At 41.8% G+C, this 19,674-nt stretch overlaps 1 protein-coding gene across 1 annotated transcript in view; it reads right to left on the bottom strand.

Annotated features, from left to right (window-relative positions):
* The window catches only part of T265_14386 (hypothetical protein), a gene marked incomplete at both ends in the record, with an annotated part of 37,545 nt that extends 18,285 nt beyond the window's left edge, over positions 1–19,260 (bottom strand). The window contains 8 exons of the mRNA XM_009173413.1: positions 71–670; positions 4,699–4,881; positions 6,891–7,121; positions 8,392–8,687; positions 10,459–10,700; positions 13,105–13,277; positions 18,720–18,879; positions 18,920–19,260. Coding sequence (XP_009171677.1) covers positions 71–670; positions 4,699–4,881; positions 6,891–7,121; positions 8,392–8,687; positions 10,459–10,700; positions 13,105–13,277; positions 18,720–18,879; positions 18,920–19,260 — 2,226 coding nt within the window. The remainder of the gene's footprint in view (positions 1–70; positions 671–4,698; positions 4,882–6,890; positions 7,122–8,391; positions 8,688–10,458; positions 10,701–13,104; positions 13,278–18,719; positions 18,880–18,919) is intronic.
* Positions 19,261–19,674: the final 414 nt, after the last annotated feature.

The following is a 19,674-nucleotide window of genomic DNA, read 5'->3' as shown; positions in this document are numbered from 1 at the left end:
CTGATAATGTCCCTAGCCATTGATGTGGCCCGTCTCGGGGTCCCCATCCAGGAAGACGACAGTGACCAACGCAGCTGAGTTTGCTGGTAATGGCCTTCATACTTCGCTGCCAAGTCATTGTTCGACCGCCTCTGGCTCTCTTCCACCCTTCACATGGTTGGGCGAAAAGAGCCCTTCGAGGAAGTCGGTCGACTGGCATACGCAGCACGTGGCCAAGCCAACGCAACCTGTGCAGTGTGATCAGTTCATCTATCGAGGGTGAGTTATTTCTCTCGAATACCATTCGACGTACCTCAGAATTACTGATCCGGTGTTCCCACCAGATTCGGGCAATGCTCTGAAGACGTCGATGGTCAAACACTGAAAGTCTTTTGACGTCCTCGGTGCGCAGCGGCCAGGTTTCTGATCCATATAGTAATATGGAGCGCACCGCAGCATTGTAAACTCGACCCTTGACAGAGAAGCTGATGTCACGCCTACGCCACAGGTGACGTAGGTTCGCAAAAGCTGCTCTGGCCTTCTTAATCCGGATGGTAATTTCATCGTTCGCCAGACCACCGGGACTGATACAGCTGCCCAGGTAAACAAATTTGTCTACTACCTCAATCGGTTCATCCGCAAGCATGAGGTTAGGGTTCGAGCCCACCCAGTCTTGCAGTAGCACTTTACACTTTGGTAGGTGGTTCACAGTTGAATAATTGACTGCTTCTATAATGAAGGCCTTTCGTGACCTTTCGAACATGTTGGGGGTCCCAGAGTGGGTCCATTGCATACTTAACTAGGTTTCCTTTCCAGGTTGACTAATCGTAAGTTTGCACCTGGAATAGTCTGTGAGGGAGATATACAACCGGTACGGTTTAAAAAAGACGGGTATGAAAATCGTGTTCGTCTTCATCATAAGGGACAGTGATATCACCACTGACACTGACGCTTCACTGCCGTGCAAACACTCATTTACGGCCTTGAAGTGAAAAGAAGAGGAAAGAGGGGCTACGAAGAAATCGGATACAGGCTCATCGCAAGCATTCCGAAGTGCTCACATATCCATCTGCCCAATTAGAAAATCATCTGCTCAATTAGAAAATCTGTGGGAAAAAATGACGGCACGAATACCACTGACACAGATGGACCTCTATTTCTTAACCAACTACAAGACAATATCTGAGTCCCACCCTGAAAGTCCGATTGAGCCAACAATCAAATCATTCGTGACCTCTTAACACCCTATGCCAATTATACGTTGTCCGCCTCGCAGTTTGCGACGTATTGAAGGAGGCACGGAGAACAACACTTGTCCTGGTTTACAAATTCTTAAGCACTGGTATCCGGGTCTAGAGATACCCGGATTAACCCAGATACTGAAACAAACCGATAGGTCTTGGGAGTTTCATTACTCCAAATATGCAATTTTCTAAGTTTTCATGATTACCCGTTTCCTAAAATCTACCTTACCATCGGCCCAATACGTGTACATCCATGGCGTTGATGTGCCGATCCCTCTGTTACACGCACACCAAAATCCCATTGGACCACACGTAATACACTACTAATAAGGTTACTGAAAATTCTTCGACAGCTCACGACCAGTTTGCCCTTCTTGGGGTTCGTCAGGTAGGCTCAGTCTCCGCGTTTCCGTCAACCTTATGTTCTTCTTCAACCCGAATTGCACGTTTGTAAACAAATTTGGGTTTGCGGGAGACTCACCTGAAACCTAGTTGAATCTCTCGTTTATGATGTTTTCAAGCAGCACATTCACTTTCCTGAAAACATCATAAACGAAGGATTCAGCTGGGTTTCAGCTGAGTCTCCCGCAAAGTTAAATTTGTTTGCAAATGAGTGTATTTCGCCCATTGGACTAGTTTTTGCTCGCCGTTCACGTGACGTCCTTCGTTGTCACAATCTGACCGTCAGTCCCTTGTGCCAGGTTTTTCAACGGTATACAGCTTCCTGCGTATTGAAATCATGTATATATTTAGCGGAAGCATCTACCATATACACGTTTGTATATCACCCGTGTCTTTCATGCAGGGTTACGCATAATCGGGTACTGTCAGGGTGCATTGAAACAGGAAAGTCATTCGCACTTCCTTTAATGGACGATCTATCTGTCCAGTGATTCGATACAAATACCCTGACAGTGTCAGATTGTTCACTTACACGGTCTGTATCATGGGATGGATTTACTTCATACGTGATCAGTCATATTTTCATGGTTCTCACTCTTGTCAATGCCGAAAACACTACTGTTAAGGTTTTCGTGAACCATTTGGGCTAACTGTTATTTACTTTGGTCTTCTTCGTACACGATCATGAAACTGCAGGGAAGAGGAATCTCAACATCAGGAAGCCTTCCACGATGAATGCAAGCAGAGTGGAGCATCACAATTCCGAATTATGGTTGGTAGTTTTCCTAAGCCGGTTTTTGGTCAGTGGCACATTGCTTTGGCTCATTATCGAGACCGGGGATAGCAACTGATTTGGCAACAGTGAGCAGTCAAAACGCGAGATTTCTCGTAGCTGCTAGAACTAGACTGGGAACCCAAAGCAGAGGCTTGAAAGGGCTGTATCACACCTACGGAAGGTAGCATGACTTGCGTTCTACCTGAATATGGCTCACTAGTAGTAACTAGGCTGATTGAAAAGGTGAACTGATACCGACTGTCACCACACTTTTTCGAAGAACTGATACTAGGTTTAACACTGTCGTCAGGGTTAATGATGGAGCTGGTCGAGTGTATGTTTTAAGTAAAGAGAGAAGTCACTATGCTTAAAAAATCACCTTAAACCTGACCAAAATGTCCAATTATGAATGTTTCTTCACAATCCATTGTGAGGGCATTCGAAACAAGAGTTTCTGTGGGCAATGAAGACGTTTCGGAATTTTGTCATGTAATCGGAGTTATTTTATGCTGAAGGCCCAAAAACTGATATGGAGCTGTTTCGACCTTGTTTAGAATAGTCAGCAATGCACATCTCATGCAGCTCTTGCAGAGACTGTGCCATTCTTTATGGCCGGGTCGGAGAACATTCATGGTTAGACACATTGTCAGACATGGCCCGGTTGCTCTCTCAATGAGGCTCGTGCATCCAAGCTATTGCCTTCAATGCATGGTTCCCTTCATAATCCCCTCCAAACTTAAAAGTTCACTATCTGTTGTGTATTTACGTACCAATTTATTAGCTCCCGCCTCCAGTGCGCACCTACCTACCCCACTTTCCCAAATGATTGGTGGACGAAACTGTGGCAGCTATAAAGGCTGTACGGCTTACAGCCGATAATGATAATGATGTTACAGGTGTTGCAAAATTATGCTGATAAGCTAAGGAGGTCAGCATCTGAAAAGTCACCCACACGAGCGCTTTGGCCTTGTCAGTCCTGTGGCTGTTTTGATTAACGACTTAGGGACCCAACCAGTTGTTTCTCGATTGAAATCGGTTACATTTAAGGCAGGTGGCTTGGAAGTTACTAACCGCCCGTTCCAGGATCGTTTGCAAGTTACCATAAACGAGCTAACGTTCCACAAGCAGCCAAACGATCTGAGTTCTTCATGGGTTACCTTGAACAAGATTGAGTAATTTTCGGATCCCCATCAAGACACTATAGTTCTCGATAATCCATCTTGAGAATTTCACAGGACATCCTACAAATATCACTCATGTTTTGAGCCCATAACGCACTTAGCATAACCTTCAATGTCACACCACATTACAATTCTTCTTCTTTGTTACTGTCGGCAAGTTGCTCGTTGCTACTTGATCCCTGCTACTGAAATCTCACTCGATTCATTATTTATGACTAAATTGTGTTTATTTCTCTCTATATTTTAGTGGTAAAAATCCAAATCCGTCGTGACTAACCGACTGAATTTCCTGTTTCTTACACTGGACAAACCGACTACAATGAGCAGCCAGAAGGTCACGTGACTTAAGCAATATTCAAAGCACTCTCGTTTGGACCGTCCGCCGCAATTATTCCAGTCAGTCCACACCACAGGGCAAGCAATGAACTGAAGTTTTGCCCTAATTACCGTAACATATCCTTGGCTGTGCCGAGATTTGAACTCCGGACGACTGAGGTGCGAGTGATAGCGCGTTCTATTTACACGTCAGACGACAGTGCTGTAAACTTCGTTTCCACACATTCAGCTATTCATCTACAACCCACATGCCTGAATGCTTGGCACTCTAAATATGTTCCATCAGAAAGGGCATTCATTTCCAGGCTCTTGAAGGCGAATTATTGTCCTTGGCATTACCGCCTCATAAAGAACAGACAGGGATCTTTTGCAAGCATGAACTATTTGTTGGCAAGGCTAAAACAAGCTATCAAATGTAATCGTATAATTGATCGGTTGATCACCTTCCGAGTTTCATTTTCACCACTCGGATGAGCGGGATCGACAGACCATCACTCTTCTTGACGTGGTAGGTCCTACCCGAACGTTACTATTTTGACCCGTATACGTGATGTCCGTTCTTGAACAAGTTATAAGGGCGCAGATGCCCCTATCATTTCATTCTTTTACATTGCTATGATGACCACGATCGACACTCATGACCCACCTGACTGTTCTGCCGCTCATGGCTCTCCATTGGAACAAAAATCAAAATTGTATGGCAAAACCGGAAAATGCCAACTTACAATACGCAAGATCAGTTGCGAAGTTTATAGTATTAAAAGCAAATAATGGAACGTACTATGATGTTCTCCGCAGTAGTGTCCAAACAGTATTCACTCCAAGCCATAACTCTGTCACTGTATGCGATGAAGTTCATTTTCTTCCTATATTTCAACTGCTCCTGAAGCAGCAGCAACAGTTTCTGTTTGACGAAATTAATGGAAGGCGACATTGATGTGCTGGTATCAATCACGATACAAACCTGGACGAGAAGGTGGACAAAGAGAACACTATGTGACAAAATTTGTTCCGGAATCATCTGTGGGATTCGGTATTCGTGGAGAATGAACAAAGGATATTGGGTATAAACCTTCACATGACTCTCGTCTGAACAGTCCTCCTCCATTCCTTATGCAATTATTCTGGTGAATGCACATCAGGATAAAACGGGGACTATTCAAACGAGAGTGGTTTGAACGTGAATTCTACGAACCCCGCGAACACCTATAACTATTATTGGGATCCTCTGTCAATATATGGATGCACCACTGGTTATGCTACACCAGATATTCTTGCTAGCGACCCATCTTTTATCTGTCTTGCCAATCATTGACGGAAATCCCGGTGCAGAATGCTGCCGGTTTGCTGCCGTACGGTTCAGTCATTTTGCTGAAGTACACACTCCAAGTGGATAACTAATGTTGGTCTTTCAAACATTTCTGCCTAGACCACCGAATGCCCAGCCGAATACCCCATACACCTGGTTGTTATCTTGGGCAGAATTTCACTGTACACCGTATAGATCGCCTTACTCACACTAATCGACGCCGAATTCCGCCGAATTTCCACTGAACACTACCGACTTGAACAGGACAGGAGTAAGACCCAAAACTTGAGATGCAAATGTCTCATTTAGTCTTGCCTGGGAAAAGTAGAAAACGCATACACATTTGGATCTATTAGGAACAACCCATAAACAGCAAACGTTTGGATATGATAGTCAGAGCGAAGTTGTACTTGTACACGGTTGATTCAGTTTGTATGAGTAGTTCCCGTGCACATCTTCCCTAGTCACCAACACCAAAAGGGCCGTATTCCTATATTGAGATTTTGGATGGTAGCTTAGATACAACTATGTGGACAAAAAGTGCTCCGCGATCGAACGAAGCATAATTCTTCGTTATTTTTTTCAGTGTTCCGGTGCTATGTTCCATTATTTTCACTGGACATTTCTTACGCTAGACCTTCAAAGAGCAAACAAATGACCCTATTGATGTGTGAACTCGGATACTAGTGAAGAGGCAAATAACTTCAAAGAAACCATTCCAAGAACGACTTTGGGACTAAACACCGGGCCCCCGTGTGATTCGCCTCAAGTCACTTCTGCCTTCCAGTTGCGAATTCTTCACCTGAGGAGCGAAACACCATGTGAGCACTTAATTTGAGTTGAGTGACTTAAGGGCGAGTAACCCGTCTAGGCGCTAGTTAATCTTTATGCTAATCTGTCACTCCTGGCCAGAATGTAGTGTGCTCGTGGATGCAAACCAATCCAGAAATACGCGAGATGAAGGCCGATGAGTATCTCCATGCGGATGAAATTAGTTGTGTCCTGATTTTCGACTTCTCAGTACAGGTTGATTGCATTTACGGTGTAAAATTCAAGTTTACTCATCAACCTCACTACCAACAGACGCCTGTCCAAATGCATATAACTGTGTTGTCTCACGTTTTCGTTTGAGGCTTACATCCTAAGATTTATTTCTTGTCACTGTTCCGATGGATCGAAGGAGTTCAATGTTTAGAATATCTTAGTTTTCTAGATTACCTGATGAGAGTGTAGAGGTCACTCATCAGATCAGGCGTCACAAACACTCAAACCACCCCATCGTCTACTTTGATCAATAAAAGTCTAGAGTAAGTCCTTTTGGTTGCAGAACATGCAGTTGCTTGCGTCTTAAAACGTTAACAGTTTGGATACTGCGTTTGTCTTTTCGTACAATTCTGATACCTAAGAACTGTTCAACTACAGCTTTAAGGCCATCAGCAAATGAGAACTCTTAACCCTCTTGGATTGCATGGCATCTGGTTGACATATTTCACTTTCGAATTGTTCGGCGTAGGATAATTCCACTGAGGGATCGACACTTATCGGCTATCAGAACCAAGGTGTTTAATCCCTTGGGTAAGCATTTAAAGTAGTAAAAACCACGACAGCTAAAATACCGTACGCTAACTTTCGCGACAAAGATTCGGGGATTTTCTGACACTCACATTATCTTCAGTTATTGTTCCGAACAGTTCTCTTGAGCCACGACAAAGCCAGTCGATGCGCTTTTGAATTGCAGTTAGATTGGCCTGAACTCTGCGTGCGTAGAGTCGGTAATGTTCAGGAGTAACCTGTACGTGGACAATCTGACCATCCTTCCAGATGATATGAGCAAACTGATCACAGTAGCAAGCATCGATGTGTTTTGGATGAATAATCTGTTGGACAACATTAAGCTTGGATGACTCGAAATGGATACAAATTTGTCAAACAACATGAAGTAATCACTACTTAGGTATCGGAAACACTGAACTCAGGGAGTATAAACAGGAACCAAATTCGTAGTTCTTTCACACGCCCGGTAACTCACACCAATTACTTGGAGAAAGGCTTGTAGTGAGGTGGATAGGTATCCCATCACATTTGAAAAAAGTAAGGGCTGTGCGAAGGGCTATGAGTTGTTGATCAACAGTGTGTCCTCCGCCAAAGGTCAGACAGCAGTTCGACTTTAGTTCGTGATCGAGCACACGCATTATTGATGAGTTACAAAAGGAAAATTGATGCATGATTTCTGTCATGTGGATGATTTCTAAAGTACATGTCAAACCACGACAACAAAATGGACATCTATCACCACATCTAACAGTCGGTCGAGAGAACTGAAGAGACCCAATGGGAGAGAAGCCATCACAACTGATTGATAACCACCAAAATGCTATTAGCCCACTTGGGACAACCGGATTTCGGTTCCCTGTGTGGGCCCCTCCAAGTGGCTGTCGGCCCATCTTAAACGTGTTGTTTTCTGGCAGATTTATTAATAAAATAGCTGGATACTTTTAACCCTAAGTATTCATCAAGGTATACTCAGAGCATGTTACCCACGGGCTAATAATGAGGGACTTGGACACATCCGTCAACTAAATTCTTACTTGTGAGTTGAAAAAATGCGGATAGAGGAGGCCAGAGGTCTGTTTAGAAAACTGCTGCTGTTCATGAAATGGCACTTCCCCGAGCTTACTTTTATTTGTGCCTTCTTGTCATTTAGTTTCCACCGCTAAACAAACACTGTAAGGGGTCAAAAGGGTCCCGTCTGTCCTTGAGGAGATTGCTACTAAGATACGCCGTAGTGGAGGACTGGCATCTCCAAGAAATGATAACCGTGTTTACCATTTGGTGCTTAGCTTACTTTTTAGTAAGCTTTTTAGTAGCACAATTCTGGTATGGGCAGTTGTAGAGAAAAAATTGTGGCCCATGATTCACCTCTCAGCAACTTCATTACAGAGGTTCATTCATAAGCCGTTTCACGGCCCTTTCTTGGAACTGACGGGTACTTGCTTATATATGAGTTAACCAGAGGGTGGGAAAGTATACAGTGAACCATCCATCTAATCACACTTAAATTACCTGAGAGCTGTTGCATGGGGAAATCGCATTAATGTTGAGTCCGTGGACTCTAATAACTACACGAAGCATAAAAAATGTCGCACTACTTCTGTTAGAACTCACCGCGCTAGGCACCAAGGGTGCGGTCAGTCGCTCGGTCATTAGCTCCTTGTGCCTAAAGACCTTCATCTGATTTTTTTCAGACTGACCAGATCCTTCCTCTGTGGGTGGTCGCAGTATATCAACCATGCCATCACAATGTCTAAAGCAGGCTTGTGCAAGTACGTCGAAGAGATCCAAACGCTGTGCTCCCAGACCATGTCTTTGGAGCCACTGTTTTGAGGACATTTGTTCCTCCTGCTTGTTTGTGGGGGGATTACTATGCAGGCTTCTAGTACAATCATCCTCCGTACATGGTACTGTAGACAGAATGGTGTGACACGAATAAAAGACAGATTCGCTTGTGTACAGTATGAGACTAAAGTTTATCAAAGCAGTGTGTAGAAACCAAATTTACTGAATACATTACTTACTCATTTTCTGATGTATGATAAAACTATGCATAGCATCATCGTCCTACCCGCCATTAGAGACAGTGCTACATCACTGCCGAACAACTAAAAAGTCTGGTTAATTAAGAGTACGTGTGGGTTCGGCTTACTTAATGACCCATGTTGTAAACTGTAGAGAAATTCTGTTCCACTTGTTTCCGTTAATTGGACATTGACTTAAGCGTACACCTGTGTTTCCTGATTGTATGCCCCCCTGCGTGCCTTCCCTTCTTTCGAATACGACCCTTTTTATCGTTCTCAAACACATAAATCTATGTTTACTCCTAGCTCGTTGTATCTTATATATGTAGGACACGAGTAAAGCACACAGAATTTCGTTTGCGAGATGTGAGATGTTGGTAAGTTCATCGATGAGACCAGGTGCAAGTTCAGCATCATTATTACAAAATGAAAACCCCAGCGTTTCCATCATGTGGGCCTGTTATTGTTGTTCCCATTCATGCTAATACATGAGTTTGTTAGTCCGTTTGAAAAGCTTCAAACAATGCCATGTCGGCAGTACAATATCTGCAAATTTTGGCCAAGCTTTAGTCCCGAATTTCACATACTAAATACAGAAAAATGTAGGCAGTTTCTGACAACTTCTGATGCACATTGCATTCTTTAAGTGAAGCCACTCTATGATAAAAAAAAACTAAGCACTGTGAAGCTGTCTAATCCTTAAAAAAACGAAGCACTGTGAAGCTGTCTAATCCTTATTAGAAAGCAGCATCTCACGAAACGAAAAGGAGTACCAAAACCACGACCACTCAGCTAGTGATTTGAACACATAAGAGTTCGACCAAGGATGATTATTAACCAGTATGATAACCCCATTTTGGAGGAATATAGCGCTACCCATCATTCACACACGGAGTCCATATCACGCGATCACACATGGTGACTGTGCCCTTAGATGACATCTTAGATGGAACTCTCACTCAACACGTGAATTTTGTTTTTCTCTGAGCTACTTACTGACGATCAGTAGTGTGAAATTATGGAGGTAAAGCCAACCAGCACAGACTGGCTTCACTTACAAAACGAAATCCCCCTTAAAATTCAAAAACATGCTTACGCTACCAACCAATTAAACAAAACATGCTTACGAAGGAACCTTAAGACGGCTTGTGTACAACCACGTGCGTTAGAGAAATCAATATGGTCGCCCATATAAAGGGAAATTAAGTTTCCGGACAGTTCCATCTGCTGATTTAGGAGCTCCCGAACATACTTTCGAAATGGCGCTCCAGATGCCAAGCGACTGCATCAGTTTCCGGCGTGAAAACTAGAAAAGCTATCACGGTAAGATTTGTCCGTATAGTGCGATCAGTCTTCCCATACTTATTGCAGAGAACTCCATTTGGCTTTACGAATGGAATTTCACCCTGCCAATTCCAGGCTCACTAACAGAAATCTTAGCTTTCAGCCACGTAGTTTTATCAAGTAAGAAGTGGAGAATCCTCTCCAGTTTCTTTCAATAGAAAGAAAGCTGTACGTGTTGGCCTAGAAGGGACCAGCGGAACTGGACGGCACTAGTTGCTAACAGTTGGCAATCAGCAACTAAAGGTTTAATGGATCTTTGCCAATGGACTCTACTGGTAACTCCAAGAACAGCCTTAATCATGCAATTGGTTACCTTCTATATGAACAGGAAGCCCCTTATCCATGGCTTCTATAACCTGCTGAATTTGATTTAGAGTTGACCTTGCCTCCTCCAACTCTTCAAATATTCTCATACAGTCCTCTCGTTGAGGCCATCCCTCAGGAGTTCCACCGTAGACCACTTCGGACGCAGTTACTCTAGCCTCAGGGTTTGCAGAATCCACAGGACTGGCTGAATAGTCTAACAGGCATCCCTTCGGAGCGTATGCGTGAAACCTATAATAAAAATGTGTAAATATCTAAACGTCAAAATATCAGAAGAATCGCCTATTACAAATCCCTAGGTTTGCTCATTGTGTTTCTGTCGGAAAAGTCTGAAATTATTAGGTAAGTAGTTACTTCCCTGACCCTCAGTATGTCACAGAGCTATTAATCCACAAGAACATTTTCTCAGATCATCGTGTCACATAATATAACGCCACCTGCTTGGGCATTCCCTGTGACGCGAAACCGAAACAGGCATCAATCCATTTGATATGTTCCGCAGTAATACTGGACAAGCAAAGTAGCAAAGTAGTGCTACAGCCATTATGCACGGAAGTTGCTTTTCCATTCAGGTTGAAAATGTAAGTAAGTTAGAAGCTATAAATATTTTTAGGAGACTATCTTGCGGACAATGCTGTACCTCTTTATTCAAAACTTACAGTAACTGAGTGATTTTTCTTCTCAGCGCTTGTGACACTCAACTAACAAGGGTAGAGGGTGTTGTTTAAACACAGATTGGCTTGGAGAATAGAGGTCCTTTTTCTCAATGCCAATCTGTCAAGAGATTGAACTTAATTTCTTAAACTTGTTTCATTATGTTAACAACAAAATGCCCTAACCAACCCCTCTAAAAGGGGTCCAAAAATGAACTGCAAGCCATGAAGCGACTGATTAAGTATAATAGTTTTATTAAATCCTGTTACGACTAATCAAGTGACCCCAAGCTAGATTCAGGGACGAACTTAGTGATCAGCAGGTCCTAGGCTCATACCCGAACTCGGAATCTCGACTACTTCTGTCTAGGCTGGATCAAGCTGGCAGTATCCCAGCTCTCGTTGTTCTCTCGGGTGATATGGCAGCTAGGCACTAAAAGGGTGTTACAGATGGACGACTATTTTATTATTCAGCTGGTCTTTTTGAAAAATTATGCCAAATTTCCCCCAAGACAGTGTCCACCATCTTCGCGGAGAAGCCGATACCATGAGCCACGGAGCTTATTCCATTGGAATAAAAGGTTGCTCCCATTGAAATTAACGTCTAGTATAAGCGCGATCTGCCATGCCTGAGATATAGAAAGACACCTGTCGTTCAGAGGTCCGGAAGAAAAGCCCCTTTCAAAATAAAATGGACTCTGCCTAGTCATGTGTGGATAGAAAGCTCAACTCGCATTTATACAGGTCCAGCCAACCATAGTAGCCGTAAAGATGGGCAATGATCCTAGCTTTACTTTTGATTCTACGCACTCATATATGTCGCTGAAACCAGAAGCAAAGCACATTCAGCGTCCTCTATTCACTTGATAAACTGCGATTTTTTGGGGAGAGAAACCTTTCTGAAGCGGTTCTTGTGATCACTATCCGAAGAATGAATACCAAAGACAGGCAACTATTTGAATTTTAATACAAGTTGCTTGACAGATAGAAACTCATCTTTCCAAATGACTGTTGCTTGGCTTGGTGATTGGTATCAATCTTAACATCAGATGTTTTACAAAAGCCGGTTCATCACCCAGATCCTTTGTATGTGTATGTGTATGCTACTGTAAACTTCAGAAAAAAAGTAGTTTTTTAAACAAACACTACTCATAAAGTTATTCCTTGACACCCGACAACCCTTATAGCGTTTCTTAAGGTTCACCAGGTAGGCACACTTTACATGGAACAATCACACCCACAGCTAAAAATTCTCATTTTGACGGCGAATTTGACCTCCAATCAGCTGATGCTGAACAGATACGGACAGTGAACTAGTTTAACTGGTACTCTAGGGCCATAAGCAACCGGAGTAACACAATGTCACTATTTCTTGCAGTGTTGGCTATTTTGAGGCAGAAGATATCCGTGGTTACGTTGTTACATGACTGAATGGCAGATGGGTTCCAGGCTACTTCTCATTCTATGTTTTGCTACACTTTTATCACCTGTTTGCTTCCACGCACAATGAGTTTCGATCCTTTGGAAGTTCACTCAACCCATAAAACATCTGATAAGGTTTACGTGGCTTGTATGGGTAAGAAAGGAACAGTATCGTAATAAAATTCCACTAATATTCTATAGGAGAATGCAGGACGGTCGAAAATCACAGAAGGCCGTCAGCAGATTGGTACACGTTTACTTGGCCACTAGAGCCGCAGCTTCAGTAGGGATTTTTGTTTAGTTATAACGATAATTGGTGGTCCAGATGACCTTTAAGCAACCTGACGAAGAGTTTATTTCAGGAGAATTCAAGCTAAACAACTGAACTTTTATAAATCATTCAACTGTGTCTCAATCACCAGTTGACTTTGTTAATGTGCACATGAACTTAAGGAAGGCAAGACAAGCCCGTTTTCATTAAAATTGCTATGCTGGTGTAAAGACCCGCTTCGCCTAACGAGGCAAAACGAGTTCTCGAATGAGAATGACGAAGCGCTCACCTGCCACCGGTAGCTATGCTCAGAGAGGATAACAACTTCAAACTGTCGATGTCGGTACACCCGTATGCAACAATATGCAGTGGGCAACGCATGCGTGATAGTTCTTTACGTAGAAGCTCATAGTAGGCAGAAACTGATTCCCCATCAGTGATGAGATATACAGCATCTTGGTCCTACACGTCAGAGAAAAAAATACATGAGATTTTGTTCGTCAAAAAATAGAGGCCATATTGTTGTACCAACAGAAAAAAGTGCAATAAAGAATTATTCACTTAAGAATACTAGGGCAGTGAAAGCTACTGGTGGTAAGAGCTAGGATTATGCCAGATACCTGTTTCAGGCTCTGCTTCCTTCTAATAAATCTGATTTATTACAGTCAACTCCATCATTTTTTAATTGATAGATCTCGCTAGGCGGAAAATCGGAGTAAGATAAAGTGTACTCCAAGATGTTGAATAGTGTTCAAGCAATTCTGATTTCTGTCTTGTAACTAGTCGGCTATAGCACCCTCAAAACCACTCTTGGTTTTGGTTGCGGCTACGACAGACTGTTGGTAATGCATCATTAAGCCTTGGATCCTGCTCGAAGGCATCAACAAACCAACTTCGTGACCGTTTTAATTGCTTCTACAAATTACCCGCAAAATTGCACATATTCATCAACTTTCGATCAATTTGGTGTAAGTTCTTCCTCGTCATGGAAACTTATTTATTTTATCGCCGAAGCACACTGTGTTGAGCATTGTTAAGAATTCAGATGTGGTGTTTGGATTGCCAAGACTCGTTGTTTGCTATAATTTTTCACATTTTCCTTGATTTGGAGGAAAGCTTTTGATTCCAATCATCGACCAACTGGTGAGAATTGAAAGTGCGATAAAAATTGCACTTCATCGTATTTCTAAATGACTTGGTCTAAACATTATGAATCCCACATACACTGATTTAATTGATTCCGCTCCTAACACTTGACTAGAAAGCCCACAAATTTTGAACAAGATAACGAGAAGGTATCAAAACGAAATAAAATGAAGTAATCAACAGGCTTTTTATATACTAAATCCTTCTTCATTTGGAGCCGGATACCAGTGAACGCTGCTAGAATTATGTTGCTGATTCAGCGATATCCGTAGACCAGTGCAGCACAATATATCTGAAATAGAAATTAACGAGTCGCCATGTGTCATTTTGACTTCCAAACCTGTAATTTCAATTTGATTTGGCCCAAAAAGTTACCACTTACAATTTCAGCGACTAGTCGTTCCCCTCTGTGGAGGCAATCTTTTTGGGACCAGAATTATTGAGGAAGGCACTGGATATCTTTCGCCATTCTTCGATGCATTTTGCCGGCGCGTTTACAACTGATCAACATTCCTTTCAAACAAGCGCTATTTCCTAAGTAGGGACAGTGAAATGGGTTGATAAAGGATACATTGGTGAAAATGATCTGAATGGCCTGACTTGCACCGATTTTTGAAGACGCACAATTCTCCTAAGAACAAAGCATTCCGGGAATAAAACTTTTCACTGGGTGAAGGAACCATATCACGGGTATGCCAAGAGGGTTAATCTATTATTATGCAAATGTAACAATCGACTTTGCATGGTCTCCAATGGACAGTTCGGCCGAGAAACAATGCACAATGTTGCATTCTTGTGGAGACTTATGAGCGGTGCGATTTTTACGAAACTCGGAGTTTCGACCACGCGACCTTCCAGCCAGTGGGTGAACACTTAATTGTTCGGCCTCGAGTGACTAAACGGCAGTGCGATCCTCCTCCTCATCATCATCAACGACAGCATGACATCAGTGCTCAACACCAATGCTTCACTGCCGTACAGCCATGACTTATTTGAAAGCCTTATTGTAAAGAAAAGAATAAAGGTGGATGGGGGAGGGACTTAGTGCGATCAGCTCTCACTTAGACAGGATACAGCAGATATTGTCCCTACAGTCACAGAAACCACATCACGTGATCACTTATTGACTGGTTTCTTGAGTAACAAATTATCAGATGAAAGATGCACTCATCTTTTGAAATTCTTGTTTTGAGTTACTTGTAGATTAATCGTATAGTATATATAGAATCTGCAGTTTGTCCATCCCATTGGGACGCCTTCAAGAGTCATGTGTAGTTCTCTCTAAAGCCTCCATGTCTCCATGATACATATTCTGTGAGACATAACGAAACAAGCAGCAGGATGGAACTAGCCCGCAAAAGTTCTCAAACCACCAAACATGAATAAAAGTACTGTAATGTTACACAAATGAAACCAACGGATATTTAACCACTAAGGATTTTAGAAATCACTAGTGTTGTGCAGTGCACCACTTAGCTTACCTACAGAGTTCTTCTCAAAAACCTATTCAGCCTTATCGTAATCTAAATAGCATATGCACTAGGAATCCACTTCACTACAGCGGATTTTACAATTTCTGGACTGTTGGCACTGAAGAAAATCCGAAATTTTAACCAGGATTCCATCTTACATGTGAATCTAGCGTAGTTCAGTCAATACCGAACTAAATGGCATGCATTACTTAGTTGATGATAGCAGCGACTTCTCTTTTTTACGCTTTTATCAGTCACAGTTGAGTGATAACAGTTAAGTGTGTGCTTACTGTAGTGTAGTGTGCCCCAGAGATTCCTAAGGGTGTGCACTGCTCTTGGTAACAACCTGAATGAAACGGCTTCCAAGATGTTCGGTGTAAACTGACTTCACTTGCAATATTTAATCCAAGTGAAATTTTTTAGGTGCGATAATCCCAATAAGAGGCTCAGTTTCAGCATGTGGCACGGTTTCTTGCTAGTTATCAGCATCCAGTTATGCCAAACCATTTTATGGCCAGACCGTCAACTTTTAGAGCGTTTCGAGTAGAATTTTGAGAAACGGTGCCCTTTCAAATATGCCACTATTAAAACATTTGTAGAAAAGGGGTAAGACCGTTCAAAGGCCACTTGCTGAATCTAGTCCTTTAGTTTGGCTAAGACTACTTTTTTTAACCGCATATCTTTATACAATCTCGCTTTACTTTGGGAAGCTAGAGTGTTTTAATGTCGACAGCACTGAACAGAAAGGTACCAATTGTAATAAACAAACTGACTAGCCAGCGTTCATTTAGTTGTCAAATCAACCGAGGTAAGTATCTGATAAGTGGGTAAAACGACAACGTCACCTTGCCGGCTGTAGCCTCTGTTCATTGTCTATGCATGAATCTTGTACTCTAAACCTGCAAACACCTCGGGATTGCTGCTGAAAATAGTTGATTAACACTTCAACAAGCTTTGTCAAATTTAAAACAAAAGTCTTCATGAAACAAACCATGGCCCAAAAATGACTTTATGACTTACAGATCCCAAGATAAGTTATAATCTATCATTGAAAATTTTTTGATGGCGTCGTTTGGTTGCACTACTACAATTGCTATACAATAGATATATCTACCACCTTAAAGTTACAAAAACCATGTAGTTATGCTGATTATGCTTCTCCGAAAATCCAACGCCGAACAGTTTGCGTATGTATTATTTGGGACACAATGTACGAAAAAGACAAGGTTTTCCTGTAATTATTCCAATAATTTATATTGAAAAATTGCATTCTCCTCTCTTTTTGACAAGAAAAACTAATTTCGCTATGCTGAAAAGATTCAACTTTTGAGATAAATACTTAGATTCCTTCCACATATTCAGTCAAACTTTGCAGCATTCACAATACTTTACACCAGATATTTTGGTTTGGCAGGAATTCGGCTATTCAAATGGGTAGCATTAAACTGCACATATATTTTTGAGCCTTCATAAGTCTCCATGAATTACTTTTAAATTAGACATGCCAAACCTATTTGTGAGCGTTTTCGTCTGAAATTCATGGAGATTTACGTAAATAAAGTAGCTCGCGTGCAAAAAGTTTCTCAGTGAATTTGAAATTCAGTCGAATAATTGTGGTCCAATCACGTCACACAGCATACAGCGATTTGTCCTTAAAGAACGATGAAAACATGCCGTTGTTCATGGTTTCACATGACAGCACAACATACGACAAGTATTTTTAAATACAATAAATTTCCATGGAGATCGTTCAAATGCGTGGTGTCATGCAGAAATTTGATTCTAGTAATAATGCACAGTAGCTAAAGAGGGTACGAATCAAGCAATTTTCAAATTGGTGGCCTTAATGTAAATAATTATATACAGACATGTAACTTAAGCATTTTCGCAGAGGTCTGACGTCCAGACATAACTGATTGTGGATTGCTAAAATTCATTTTCATGGCTGAAAATGTTACTTTTTTAGCCAATTTTGCCTCTAGTCTCACATATATGGTTCTAGATTATTTGTATTTCCGTCGGCTTGTGCAAAATGACGAAATAAAAAACAAAAATTACGCAAATATATCGTTGTACACTAAAGTGCTGTGCACGTTCTTTTCGGTCCCTTCAGTTATCCTAACTTTGCTGTTGAGCTACGTTTACCATTTTACGGTGAAGAAACTAAAAATTTTACAAATTTCTAGTTTGATTAATTGATCCGTTTTCATGTAGTGTCTGCGTTTGGTCTTCTATAGATAACAAACAAGGCACAAAATATCAAGGGTTTATGGACAGCAATCGCTAACAATGCCAATGTCATATCTGCTTATTCGCTGACCTGTGGTATCTGCTGTCGACCCGCTCCAGTGCACAATGTCTGGAAAAAGACTCACAGAAGGGAACACAACAGCTATATTCAGCAGCAACACGCAGTACTACGCTCCACAATAACGCACTAATGATGTCACCTCGATTGGTGTTGAAAAGTTTGCAATCAAATGGCCTAGCTCAGCGAACAAGCCAACGACCTCTGTGATGACATTAATCGTATGGACGGTGGAATATCGCCAAGTCGGCCATTGAGGTCTTAAACTTGAGCTTTTGAGCATATTTTGGAAGACTGGCATGGCACTAGGATGCAAAATGTGTACCATTGCTGTAAGACTAAGAATACTGTGCATACTTTTGTGGCACCTAAATGAAGTAAGCTCGTGCTTGTGAGTATGACGGATAAGTAGGGGAATTCCAATTGGAAGCAACTAGTAAGTGAGTTAATTAGTTACAAAACTAACCGTAAATTTCGCGCCAAGTAAACTTAACTCCAGTTACTGAAGACTAGATCAACCAATTAGGAAAGGAGAAAAATGGCCGCGCACGTATAGAATAAGTTGACGTTCCTTCTTCTCAGTGTTGGCTTGCTGCTGAATGATACATATAACTAGTTTCAGTCAAAAGTTTGGACGCCTGTATCCGAGTGGCGATGGTTGAGTGTCATCAAGAGTTTTGGCGATGAATACTTCATGTGAAAATAGCTGGTGGTGAGATTATTGTTGCAGAAAAAGAAGGGAACAGTTGTAACACGGTGATAAACGCAGGTCGGTCTGAGAGATTTGCCAGGCTGTTGAAAGAACTCGTGTTCCAGCGTGCATTGGATAGTGTAGTCTATCTGAGGATGTGCTGGAGAAGTTTTTGAGTTTTAATAATCTACACATGTTTCATGCACAAGAGCTGAAGCAAAAAACCGAGCTTTCTACGTGAGAACTCCGTTTTGAAGGTCTTGTGTAAACGTTCAAACTAAGCTCACTTGGTTAGATAAACTGATATCACGTAGGCATTCGGCAATGGCGAATATTGATCGACGAGGGGGTAACTTCAATCCGTAAAGCCATTGGCAAGCTTGACGTATCGAATCTGAAGACACGCGTTGGATGTTAGGGTGGAGCCAACGCGGTTCATCTACGCAACTATTATGATGTTAACCGAAATTTATGGTCTGAAACTCACTGTATTAAATTGAATTCCAAAATTCGCTTCACTTGGTCTTTGAGAAAACAAGCAATGGCGTTGATCATATCTTCTGCGTTTCGAACATTCCCAATCGTCGCGTCAATTAAAATGGTCACGGACTGTTCTTGTAAAACACCGAACATTGTTCGACTACCACTATTTAACCAATCTAGACGCTTCTTATATAGCTCCAGGAAGGGCAAGAGTGACTTAGCCTTCTTTTCGAGGAAGCTCCTTGTGACAGTGACCTGGTCATGTGGAAGGACACTCAGATAGATTATTACGTACATTGAAAACTTCGTCCGGCTTTGTACCGTGTATTTGTCGAAACAGACCATCTGAATAAGATGACCTCACATACTTTTTGAGGATGGGCACGAAAGCTAAAACTGGCTAGATCTGAATACAATGATACCATTTTTGGTAAGAAATCCAAGTTCTTTGAGTAACTGGTTCTTATTCAATTTGTGGACTCTTAATCCATGGAGGGATAACCACGTCTCGCTGCTGGTTAATTCAGAGACTTCTGAATCACAGCTTGAAGTATCTCGACTCAAAGCGTCGTAATTAACACTATTAGTTGACCAGGGAAGTTTCAGAGATAATGTTCCTTCTGCCTTAACATGTCTGTATAATGACAACCCTTAATTGAATGGATAAAATAACTAACATTTCTTCAGGAATAGTCTCTGTCATGTTTGAAACTTTCATGTCCGTAAACCATTAACTTTATTGACCATTCTTTCCATGGT

The sequence above is a fragment of the Opisthorchis viverrini genome (assembly GCF_000715545.1).
Source record: "Opisthorchis viverrini unplaced genomic scaffold opera_v5_188, whole genome shotgun sequence".
NCBI classification, from domain to species: domain Eukaryota; kingdom Metazoa; phylum Platyhelminthes; class Trematoda; order Opisthorchiida; family Opisthorchiidae; genus Opisthorchis; species Opisthorchis viverrini.
This window is presented reverse-complemented; position numbering and strand designations above follow the sequence as displayed.